This window comes from Chelonoidis abingdonii, chromosome 2, assembly GCF_003597395.2.
Source record: "Chelonoidis abingdonii isolate Lonesome George chromosome 2, CheloAbing_2.0, whole genome shotgun sequence".
NCBI lineage: Eukaryota > Metazoa > Chordata > Testudines > Testudinidae > Chelonoidis > Chelonoidis abingdonii.
In genome coordinates this window covers 48,377,431-48,390,655 of record NC_133770.1, presented here as the reverse complement: position 1 = coordinate 48,390,655, position 13,225 = coordinate 48,377,431, and the positions used below count along the sequence as shown (strand labels likewise).

The 13,225-nt window shown below is 40.9% G+C and overlaps 1 protein-coding gene across 1 annotated transcript in view; it reads right to left on the bottom strand.

Moving 5' to 3' along the window:
- Positions 1-3,839, bottom strand: part of AKAP9 (A-kinase anchoring protein 9) — a 216,736-nt gene extending 212,897 nt beyond the window's left edge. The window contains exon 1 of the mRNA XM_075062343.1: positions 3,652-3,839. Coding sequence (XP_074918444.1) covers positions 3,652-3,699 — 48 coding nt within the window. The 5' untranslated portion in view covers positions 3,700-3,839. The remainder of the gene's footprint in view (positions 1-3,651) is intronic.
- Positions 3,840-13,225: the final 9,386 nt, after the last annotated feature.

Here is a 13,225-nt window from a genome sequence, read left to right as displayed (position 1 = left end):
GGTGCCTGGCACAGCTGCTGCTCTCCAGCCACCAATTTCTGAAGGCAGCACCGCCATCACCATCAGCAGAGAAGTAAGGGTGGCAATACCATACTCTGCCACCCATACTTCTGTGCTGGTGCTGACAGCTGGGCTGCCTTTAGAGGGCAGCACCCAGTCAGCAGCCTCTGCTCTGCCTTCAGAAATGAGTGACTGGACAGCATGAGCTGCTGGCTCGGAAGCTGGGAGTGTAAAGTACTACAGACACAAAGAAGGGGACACGATTAAATGATTTTGAGAACCACTGCACTAGGAGATGCCACAGGCATCAATGTTAGAGCCAACAGCAGCCTATGCAACCAACAGCTAAGAAGATTTCCCTCCCAAAGAAGGTAACTTTGAAGAACCTTTGAAACTAGACATAAGGACTGAGATACTAGCCTTGTAACTTCCTATATGATTGCCCCTTAGGGAAACAGTCTGGAAATTTTCTGCACCTTTCTTCTGTACACAAACCACTTAAGTTTCAGTGTAGAGTCTTTGCACCCCTTCTTTTCTGCCAGCCCTAATAAAGAATCTACCTTTATTTACTAGGTGCATGCAAGTGTCTACTGGGAACCAACCAAGAACAAGAGCCTGTAAAGCCTAGCATTTGAAGTGCATAACGTGCTTCCCTCTAAATTCATGGTATACAGCAGGCTATGTATCACAGCCCACCTGGCAATTCTTCTAGGGAAAGAAGGGGGAAACTTGTCAGATACAGCAGATTGTCTGCTGGTTGATGGCACTTTTTAAAAGAATTATAAATAGGCACAGTGGTTATACTTAAAAGTTTCTACTGATTCATAATTTGAGTCTACCACTGTTCTCCCAAAAATGTATAGGAAATCTTTCAAACCAGCAGAAACGTTTCAATTGCAATTGCTATATATAAACACAAGTGTGAACATGGTAAAAAATAGACTTGCACTGATTTTAAATTTTTAGTATTGCCATAAGAGTATATGGCACTTTTTAGAGGGAGTAAGGTAAAGACGATTTAAAGAGCCAAGAGGTTAAAGTGGAAAGGTATTTTAACACCTGTGAAAGAGTACTTACAAAAGTGTTCAGCATGAGTAATATAGAATAAATGTTCACTGAATTATTATTACAAGAACAAATTCTTTCCTGTGTCCACAGCATCAATTTTTAAATAAAAAAAATTAAGCTACAAAAAGAAAGATACACATTTGGCAATGTCCTTAGTTGTTCCCCGCCCCCAATATACTTATACTTCATTTCTACATATGATGTTCTAAAAAGTGCTGAATGTCCACATTGTGAGCTGGGATTCTTAAATACAATTTTTTAGAGAGAAAAAATGGAATTGTACAAGTTATCCATGTTTAGCAGCTAATATTAGTATAACTTGCCGGTGCTTATTCTTTATTCATTGTTGTTCAAAATGACTACTTGATAAGTTTAAGCAAAATGACTAATTTTATTAATTTTTACACTGAAAACTTCCCCCCCCCCCATGTTTCAAAAAGAGCAGTTTAATACATAAAATTTACAGTGTACACTGCCATGCCATACCAAAACATCTTTGTTTGCTTATCATGTAATGCTGGCATACAATACCCACTGAAGAACTAGTACAAAGCCATAAAACTGTTTTGATACCTCAGCAATGGAAAGGTGGCTATAACATTTACATACACTCTGTATTGGGGAGCATTTATTGCAAGATATGGCCTTTTCTGATAGTTTAGTACTACTCACTGATACTTCTCCAGTTACACATTTAGGTTAACCATTTTCACAATGTTAAGATTTGGCAAAATATGCTATTACACTGCTAAAATAGCTTATAGCAAGGAAATCTATGGGAAATATCAAGTTGTACAGGATTTCTCCTACTTGATAAAGATCTTAAGGATTAAAACTGGGTAGAATCCTAATGGACTTGTAGACCTAAGGGGCTTCAGAGCCTCCTGACAATATCATCCATTCAATTTGATACTTGAATTCTAGACTTATTTTTTCTCCTTCTCCTAGGTGTACTGCAATTGGGTGAAGATCCAGTGAATCTCACACTTTCTTACCTCTTCAATCTCTCAGCTGCCCAGGCTCTCTCCTGCCCATTATTCTTCTACTCCCTGCCTCCCGTTACTTGTCCCTACACTCAAACCCCACTCATGCATGCATATATCAACTTGCCATCATCATGATGTCTTGCCCTATCCCTTCATTAATTTCCTTTAGACTGTAAATTCTTCAGGGCAGTACCGAGCATTATGGAACACTGTTCCTGCTGGGGGCTTTTGGTTGCTACTCCAATAGAAATAATATTTACAAGATACAAGTCACAACAACCAAATAAAGGCACTGAACACTTTTCTGGATAACATATCTTAGCCTATTCAGCTTTGCACAACTGAATTTCCAACCCCAATTTCAGTGAAGATCCTCTGCAAGAAAGACAGAGATGGACATTATCGTGTAGTTACAGATTTACTTTGTTCTCCAACTGCACACATGATGTGATCTTGCTAAATTATCTTTTCCAATGTGAACTGACAATTTATGTTCTATGAACTCTAGTATTTGGTGGTAAATTGCCCAATTAGATGGACAAATTAAGGCCAATTGCCATGGTTTACTAAACCTAAATTTTGCTTTTACTATGTTTTATTCTAAGGGTTGGATAACCCTTAAATCTTCTCCCACTGATCATTTGTGAACCTCCCTTACTCTAGGAATAAGGTCATTATAGTTGAGCCAACATATTCTTTTACAGATATATTCTGAAGGTGATTTCTTTAAATATATTTAAATTATCAATAAACAGGTGATTATGGGAATAGTTCGGGAAATAAGGCATCAAACACACTGCATTGTAAGGTTACTATGCAGTATTATAGCTTACTGAAGACAAGATGTCCCTCAAAATTAAAAAGTTATCTCCATAAATTTTTACATTGCATTTTTTTTAAATGCAAACAGCAACTTGTGCATCAGGTTAACAGTATGTTGCAAACTGCATTTTCCTCACCACCAAATCTCTTTTTGCTAAACTGAAGTAACTTTAAAGTATTTTATCCAGACCATTAAAGCTATACACATTAACAAAAGACACCAGCACACAAAGAGTTTCACTCACAGAAATGCCATTAACTTTCATTGTGTAACTACTGGCACCGGTGGCACTTGGAAGTCATGGCCGTCCACCAACAGCTGTCACAAGCCAATCATACAGATTGGAAGAAAACCTACTCTGGAGGCCACTGCTATAAAAGAGAGTATCCCATCTCCTACAAAAACCACATGACGACTGCACACCCCTTTATCAGGGACACAGCACACTGGATACCGGTGAAAGTAAGAGCTCTTCCTACACTTTGGGGTGTGCTAACCCCAGGCTACTTAACAGAGAATTTAGTTCCCCTCCACGGCTTCCCCCATCCTGTCCTCCCAACAACCCCACCCCCCCAGCTTCCCCCGTACCCCCCTTAGCCTCCCCCTCAGCTTCCTCCGTCCCCCTCCACCTCCAGCTTCCCCCGTACCCCCCTTAGCCTCCCCCTCAGCTTCCTCCGTCCCCCTCCCATCCCCAACTTCCTTTGTCCCCCTCCCCCCAGCTCTCCCCACCGTGCTCCTCTCCCCTCCGCCAGCCGCCACAGTCTCTCCTCCTACCTTGGCTTTCCCGGCCTCTAGTTTCTTCTGTCTCTCCTCGTCCTCCATGGCCCCTGCGCGCAGAGAGCAGACGCGTTACCGCCGCCACCAGCCGGCCCCGCTACAGCGACAGAAGCCTCCGTGGCTGCTCCACCGGCGCCGCCATCTTCAGCTCCACGTAAACACGCGCGGCCCGGAACAGTGACGTTCGCGTCGCCACCTCCTCGCTGAGCCCCGCTGCTCCGCACCTGGCGGAGAGCCCCGCCCACCCGCGGACCGCCGGGCAGTGGGAGCCACGGCAGAGGGGAGGGAGAAGGCGTGACGACCCTGCACCCCCCTCCCCCCGGTAACTACCGGGGGGGATCCGCCTCCCCCTTTTTGAGTCCCCTGCCCCCCAATCTGCGGGGATCCACACACACCCCGAGATACCTGCCCCTCCCCCCAATCTGCATGGATCCACCCCCCGAGATACCTGCCCCCCCAATCTGCGGGGGGAATCCACCCACTTCCCCCGAGACTCCTACTCACTCACCCGTCACAGACTGGCCTTATTGGACATTCCCGTCCCAGTTCCTAGATTCCTGCCCCTTCCTCTCACATTTACTGGGGGCGATACACCCCTACTCCCCTAACAGAGACCAAGCCCTCTCCAGTCACTCACCCTATGACACGCTGTCCTTCCCCCAATAAGATGACACTAGAGGGTGTCTATAGTTGTAATTTTAAAAATGTGAAGTAATAAGTACATTTTTTATTAAGACTAAACACTTGCAAACTGAATGCTGCTACAGTATTCATGTGTGCAACATTGTTTTTTCTAAATGTTTTCTTCAAAAAGAGAAATATTTCCTTGCCTTATTACCTATTCCTGAAGTTGATCCAATGATCAGAGCACATTACATTGCAAACTGTCTGCATGTCCTATGCATTTTTGTCCTGGAAATCATAAAAATCAAGTCTGCAAGCAGGGCCGCCCCAAGCATGGTGGCATGCTGCGCGGGGCGCTCTGCCGCTCACAGGTCCAGCGGCTCCGATGGATCTCCCGCAGGTATCCCTGCAGAGGGTCTGCCTGCGGGAGGTCCACTAGAGCCGCCTGCCACCCTCCTGGCAACCGGCAGAGCGCCCCCCGTGGCATGCCGCCCCAAGCACACGCTTGGCGCGCTGGGGCCTGGAGCCGGCCCTGTCTGCAAGGTGTTTGTGCATTAGGTACCATGGGAGGGTGATGCACAGTATTTTGTAAGATTAAGCCCCATGTCTGCATTTCATAATGTGTATATTTTATGCATCAGAAGTTTTAATAGCTTTTGTTTGGTTAAGGATCATGATGTTTAATTGACATGTATTAGTGAAATGTCAGGGGCACATCAGTACCTGGTCATTCAAGATTAAGCAGTATGCTGTGGTAGCTAATAATACATTTGTATTACATTGGGGCTCTGAATATGCAAATAGCATGCTTTTCCTTTCTGTTGTCCTGTCTCTCAATTTTACTTTTGTTGAAGCAGGAAAATGGGTTAGATATTCATTAACACAAACATTTCTTACAAAATGTATGCATTTGTGTGTCTTAAAATATAAATTTTCTTAAAACATAATGCAAGCCTTGTCAAATTAACATGCAACCATTCTGTATGAACACAGATATATTCCCTATCAGTTTGTATGCATACATGTTGTCATTAAAACTTATTTACATTTTTTAATTTGAAATAAGATATAATTTTAAAAGAATGTTCAGTTCCCAAATTTAGCAGTCGGATACATTGTTTATCACCAAACAGGATGTTTAAATATATCTTAATGTTAAAATTGCTGATATTTTACTGCATAAGGAAGAACACTATTTTCTATACTTTAATTTAATTCATCCAACACATGAAGCATCATATTTCAGCGTTGTAAGGAATAATTTAAGGGAGAAGCCATTCTGTAATTTATTTTAGAGTTGAAAATCACATGTACCAAACAAATTTTATTCCTAAAATATACATATTTTTCTGTGGGGGAAAAAAAATAGGCAAAATCTATCTCTCTTCTCTTTCTCTCATACACATACACACATCAAACTATTTCCACAGAAAATATCTTACAAGAAGGATTTTTAATGTAATCATATTCCCAGACTATGTCTGATTTCTATATTCCTTACAAGAATGTTCTTAGCTTCAATAGATCGCTAATAACATCCAATAGCATTAACTAATGCAACTGATTTGCACAACTATATCTTCTAAAGAAACAACTGTATATTGTCTCTGCCTCTTCGACTATCAATTACCACTTCAGGAAATTCATCATTGTATGCACTAGCAGCTAATGAGATTCTGTTGCTTAAGAGTACAAAGAGAGGATGCAGAGAGCACTGATGTGCACGCTGATGTGCATATCAATGAAATAGTTTATACTGACTACTAAGGGAACCATTTAAATAATACAGCATACATGAAACTCATATTGATTAAAGGTAATATCTAAAACCTCTGTCAAGGCATTAAATTTTCAATCCTGCTGATCCCTTTTTAATAACATTCATTGCCAAGAAATGTTTGTGTTTTTTAAATGTTATATTTAAGTTCTGCATGTTTTAACTAAGCTGTAAACAGTCACTCCAGATACCTGTGCAATAAGGATGAGTACTGTGAACGATAAATCCTCTTTGACCCCAATCCAGTTCCCATGGAAGTCAGTGAAATCTTGACTGCACTGTCAATTTTTAAAAAACATTTCCATTATTAGTCTAGCACTGGAGCAGCTCCACTGGCACCAGCAGTAATGGGTGTCCTATTGTAGATTGGCCATCTGGGCCCAGATTCACGGAGGATCTTAGGCATTACAATGCCTAACTATTAAGCATCTTTGGTATATCTACACTGCAATAAAACACCCATGGCTGGCCCAAATTAGATGACTCAGGCTCAAAGTGCTTGGGTTGCAGGGCTAGAACATTACAGTGTAGGGATTCATGTCCTGGGTTCTCAGACCTTCCCCCTTCATGGGGTCCTGTAGCCCAGGCTCCATCCCAAAGCTGAACAGCTACACTGAAATGTTATAGCCCAACAGCCTGAACCCCATAAGCCCAAGTCAGCTAACATGGGCCAGCCAGAGATATTTTATTGCAGTGTAGACATACCCATATGATGCCTAAGTGGAAGCCACAAACCTTAGGTTAGGGTCCTAGGCTCCCTATACTTTGCATGAGAGAGATAGCTGCCTGAGAATGGCATCCCCAAAAACCAACATGCTGGGAGGGGACCTGCTTAAACTAGCCAACTGCAGATGCTGAGGAGAGGGGTGTGTTCTAAGTATATAGGGCTCTCACCTGAGAGGTGGGAAACCCCTGTTCAAATCCCATCTCATCAGACAGAGTGGGGAATTGAATCAGGATCTCCCACATCCTGGGGGAGTAACCACTGATCTAAAGGTTATAAGGAATGCTGCCTCCATTTGGTGTGGAGTTAGGTGTGCTCTGACCATTCCTACTAGATCAGACTTAGCATGCAAGATAGGTGTTGACCTGCCTATCTTCACCTGGTTTGAGGCATGATGGCTAGTTTGAGGCATGATAGTCCAGAACCCCACCTGAAGCAGTAATGCTTATACCCAGAGGCAGAAATATAGACACTTAGGGAACATTTATAGTGAAAAATGTAGGCATTGAATGAGTTTAGGCAACAATTGAACAGGGGTTTTGTGGACAGCAGTAGCACCTACACCTCTTTGTGGGCCCAACATCTTTACTACCATATCATCCAGACCTGCTCTGAGCAGGGCTAAATAAAATACTGGTAAAAACGTTGGTAGGAAGCAGTCTACATTAACGCTTGCCTTTTGCCACCACTGGAGAAGCTATAGCAAGAGTGAGGTATTTTTAGGAATAGTTCAGTACAGAACAAAATATGGAGTCAGTAAAAGAAGTGGGATTAAAACTCAGGAATTCCTACTGTGACAATTAGGGTCCAGACACCCCCAGAGGAGAACAGAGGGTTTGAACTGCAAAGTGTAAGGATTTGAATCAAAGGGAGAAATTGTTTGTTTTGGAGTTTGTGTTTCTTTTCACTTTAATTTTCTAATCAAGACCAGAACCAGCACAACTCAAATGGCAAGAGAAAAGCAATTTGCATGGTATTACTGACCAGGACTCTTGCCACAAATCTTCTAGCCCAATTGTACATCCATGCTAAACTAAACCTGAAGAGGTTTGCTCATCATTACTAGGGGAGTTCAATTTTCTAGAAAGTTCAAAGTGATCTGCTAAGGTTTATATAAATATTAAAATTCACATTATAAACACACTGAATTGTGTCTTGAAGTTTAGCCAGTAAGGAAGGGAATTACAAATATTTTTGCAATATCCTTTCCTAGCAGCTGATGCATGGAAAGACTATAAATTTCAATAGAATTTTCTGAACTTTAATATGTGGGAAACATATGTTATGGCAGCTAATAAATTAAATAAAATAAACTAGGGATGCCAATGGCCTGGAATATTCTTTCAAAGTCAGTTAAATATTCTTTTATACAGTCTGAGTCTGTAAAAAATGGGCAAAGTCTATATACATATCTCATAATGATCATTAAATTTAGAGCATTTAATCAGCTTATTCTTTGGGGTTCAAACTCCCTGTTCTCCCCCAGGGAGGGGTACTGGACCCTGATTGTCACAAGGGGACAGTGGAATAAAAAACTAAATCAAGAAAAGATTTCTTTATACAAAGTAAAGGTATAATCTGAAATCAGTAAAAACAAACAAAACCTCTCTGATTCAAAGACTGTAGAAAATGGAATATGTTTTCATGGACTTCACTGGGCTCTCAATCATATCCTAGGGGAGAAGCAAGTCATTTTCTCTGTGCCAAACAGCATTCCTCCTGGGCTGACAGTTTCAAGTGTCACTGAACTAGCTGCTAGGTGTCAATAAGATTTCACACATACATTAGACTGTGACAGTAATTTCTCAATCAGAATATCCAATTTAGAAGATAGATGCTCCCAAAGTCCCATCATCATTCACCCATGAAGTCGCTTAATAAGAGCTAATGGGTCTCATTTTCCTCCTGCTTACACCAGTTTTACATCTGTGTAACTCCAGTGGAGTAACTCCTATTGATACGAGCGTGAGATGAAAATTAGGCCCACAAATTGTGTGCAGACTCGCAATGACAATCGGACAAAATATTTTTTAAAGGAATAACACTTATAATTCCACCGTTTCCCTACACCTTGGAAACCAGTGCTAAACGGGGGTTGTAGGAGAGCATCTTATTAAATTCTAAGGAATCTACAGAGATTGTAGCTCTTTTTAGTTATATAAAATTCCCATTCTACAAATTCATATTGGCCAGTTGGCTTTGGGGTGCAAATTGGTTAGCCAGCCACCTAAGGTTTGAGGGTTGGAGCTATAGGTGATATTTATCTCCAATTATCTATTTTGAGAGGGTGACCAATACTGGCTCACCTAAGATGCTACTTGATTAAGGGCCAGCCCAAAAGCCATAAATATTTAAACATCTTCGTTCATTTTCTGATCTCCATAAAGCTCACATACCATAAACAAGTAAGTTTTTATTTCAAACATTAGCATAAATACAATTATAAATGGGCCTAAGCCACAACATTAAGATCTGGATCTGAAATTCCTCAAAATATGAGGGAATGGAGTTTTTGTTTGGGCTCAACTCTGCATACAATATAATTGTTTACATTTAGGAAATTAATGTTTGTAACTACTGCACTGAATTAACTTTGAATAGCAAGGATGCCTCTAGGTGTTGAGAGGCTCTGTCCAAAGCAACAATGCAGGTTCTATTCTGGTTCTTCTCCACTTATGTCAAAATCGTTCCACGTTTGTAGAACAATTAAACCCTCTCTCTGAACTGCCTCGTTTTGCTGCTCTTATTTTCCCATTCACTTAGTTGTGAGACTTTGCCTGGTTCCTCTTTTAATGGCCCCTTAAGGAATGGGGAAGCTAGAAGATAGAACTGAAGCAGCATTTTCCAGCTAGTGACCTGGACAGGGTTGTTAGGGAATTCAGCCTCTGCCACAACCTGGTGAAGTCGGAGTCAGATGGGTAACCAGAACTGGGGATGGGGCTCATGCTGGCAAATCAGATGTGTGAATGGGGTGCAGAAGTTCTGGAACTTTAGGGGCCTAAGCAGATGCATACATCACTTAAGCCTAAAGCTAAGGAGCTCAAATACTACTGTGACTAGGGATATAAAGTATTTGGATAAATAGATAGCCTACTACTATACAGTACTGCTCAGTAGTAATGAGGCTATCCAACTATACTTGGGCTGTATCAAAAAGTAAATTCATATTGAAGTGGAAAGCTACATGAACCTCATTACAGTCTTAGAGCCCACTGCCTTATAAGGACAACCTCCTCTCTGCAAAGTAGAGATCAGAACTTTTTCCTGCCACCCAATATAATGATCCTGCCATTTTGGGTTAAAGAGGTTGAAAATGTAAGCTTTCACTTGCAAATGGCTATATTTGTTCAGAATTACATGGAGGACAGACTGCCGCTGATGCTTGCAGTCCAACCCTTCTGCTGTGGCCCTGGGATCTGCTGTACAGACCTACGTGACAGGAGAATGGATTGTGAATAGAATTGTGAATTAACTCTGTGAAATTATATTAAAACAAACAAAAGCGGTACCTACATTTGAGAATTACTGTATCCAAGGCATTATTTGATCAACGCCTGCTTCTGCTTTCACTGACGCCAGTGAGAATTTTATAATTACATTTCAATGAGAGCACGATAGGGCCACCAGTATTTAGCTGTTATAGTGCCTATAAGAAAGTAATTACTCATCTCCACTTTGATAAGAAAAGATAGGAAGAATGAAGGGTTAACCTGATGAATACCTCACCTCAGCCCTCACCCCAGTCTGCTACAACAGTTCTGCTCCAGCATCCCTAGGTATCCATTACTATCTGCTCTGCAGCTGAGGTGAGTTTTGCTTTGTACTGGAGTACCTCAGAATGCTGTGGGCTGCTCTGTCACCATGGTTGGAGGAGGGATGTGTTTTAGATAATAGTGTAAACATCTTCTCTGGACACTTATGTCCCCACCCCCAATCTTTACTGAAATAGAGTTTCTGTTATGAGATATTGCTGCACAGTATTCTGAGGTCCCCTTCAAAGGCAAGCGGTAACGAAATGCAATTGCAGAATAAGTAAGCGGATGGTTGGTGGTAAAGGTGCAGGTGGGGAAGCTGAGCAGATGGGACATGGAACAGTGTTTGGGGATTTAAAGAAAGGACAGAGCAGAACCTTTTCTTAAGAATCATGTTGAAAGGAAAAAGTTACAAACTAGGGTTAGGATCAGGTCCACAAAGTTATTTAGGCCCCTAACTTGAAATCAATGGAAGTTAGAAGCCTAAATATCTTTGAGGATCAGGGCCTAGGTAATTATTATAGAGGTTGCTCAAGGTCTGATGTGGACATAATAATTGTTTTGTTTATCCACTTCTTATTTATAATTAATTAAAAAAGCAATATGAGAAGCAATATGGGCAGTGAGGAAAGAAACAACTTTTGGAAAGTCAGCTAAAATAAAGTGTGGATTTTTATATGTTAATTGTAGACCTTGTAAATTAGCCATGTTCATGTGACGTATACACAATGAAAACATTATATAGGTCCCTCCATTGTATGTCTACTTTTATTCATTATTAAATATTAATACTCTGTAAATCTAAATACATTTTGCTGAGCCCTTTTATAATGTGTTCCAAAATGCATCAGAAAATATACGGACCAAATGCAGAGCTATACAAAGATAACTGCACCTGCACATTCACATCCATATATACACGTGTTCACAAAATCATACATACAGACATACAAGCATGCTCGCTCTATGCCTCAAATATGCATCTGCAAAAACATACACATAAGCGCTTTACTTATATTCTGAACACCCAACATATTTATCTCCTGTTGTAAGGATATTAATCACTAACTCAGACAAACGGAATGATGCACAGATCTCTTGTAATAATGCAGCAATACATACCCCCTGAAGTAGAGTGTTGTTGTTTTCTGGATCCTGGAGTTGTATAGCTTATAGTTTGACAGATTGTAAACTCTACATATCTCTTTTTGGACATATTTGATTATTATTTCTCATCTTTTAATTAAAGAGACAAATATTTTAGGTTTGCTGAGCTGGTCACTTCTTTGGTATGAATACTGTAGCTGAAAAGAAGATCAAGACCCCCTGCAGTGTAGCAAGTTTGGTACGATGAATAATTTATTCTGAAGTATAATATATCAGGGAGGTAATTTAAGTAATCCTGCAACTAATGCAGAGAATTAATTAAGTGTTCCTGGAGCACCTGATTTACATTTCCTAATTCAGTTATGTACAAAAATTCTACTTGTATCACAGAGCTGTTGTTATATATAAAAATATGATAGTACACTTACATGTTACTGTATGTCTGAAGTGTATACAACTGTCCCAACTTCCTTTAAATATTCAGAATAAGATTCTTTTATACTTATTGTATGTGTAGGTATAAGTTTGCCTCCTTTTGTGTTTTATCTCTATGATATTTATTTGTTTTAAATGGAATATAAAACCTCAGTTACAGTATGAAACCTTTATAACCTTTATCACAATATCCACATTTCCTAACAGTTTTGGGGGAATGTACTAGTTGGCTAATATAAAAACCTGCCAGTGCCCTCTGCTTCCCTCCACGTGTTTCAGACCATGCTTCCTGGCAGTTTAAAGTGTCCACAGCAGAATGTGAGAAGCAGAGTTGGCCCTAAACCAAATGGAACCCCAGGCTAGGAGCATCCTCAGTGTCCCCCTCTCCATTTGTTACACTTCTCAATACCATTTAAAGATTCCACAAGATTCTACAAAGGTCCAGAATATTCTTGGAGGTTAATGAAAAATGAATCCACATATGGAATAACTGAAACATTTTACTTCAAACATTTTATTTTCCTTTTTGTTGCTAACAACAAAAACAGCACCCTGAGATTGACACTTACTAAGCCCAGCACCCCAGGTGGTCACCTGGGTCGCCTGCCCTGAAATATGGCACTGGTGAGAAGAGAAATTGCATGACCCAGAATTGATACCATGGCAGTGAAATCCAGAAAAGCCAGAGTTCCTAGAACTGTGACTATTGTAGTAAATTTGGTAGGTGCTAAAATGGTGGAGATTGTCATGTGTTAGAATGTCCCCAAATATGTCAGAGAATTGAATTAGTCCTAAAGCAGTGGGGGGTGGAGAGGAGGCTCTGTTTTTTCCAGTATTATTACATTTAAAGGATAAGGCTTGACATGCCATCTCTATTAGTCCCATAAGAACTGGTAAGTATGGTTAAGTATACACGGCTTAGCTTTGGTACTTAGGAGCAAATCATGCCACACCTCCTCAGGTACAAATCATTCCAGATGCAGAAGAACCAGAATGGGTCATCTGCAGGATGGGGTGTGTGTGGGTGTGGGCATGGGTGTAGCCTGTAAATGGGGTGCACATCCCCTGCACTCTATGAAGCTTCATGGGTGCTCCCTCCACTGCCAGTGGCCAGCAGCTGTAGGGGGATAAGTAGGATAAGAGCTGGGTGGG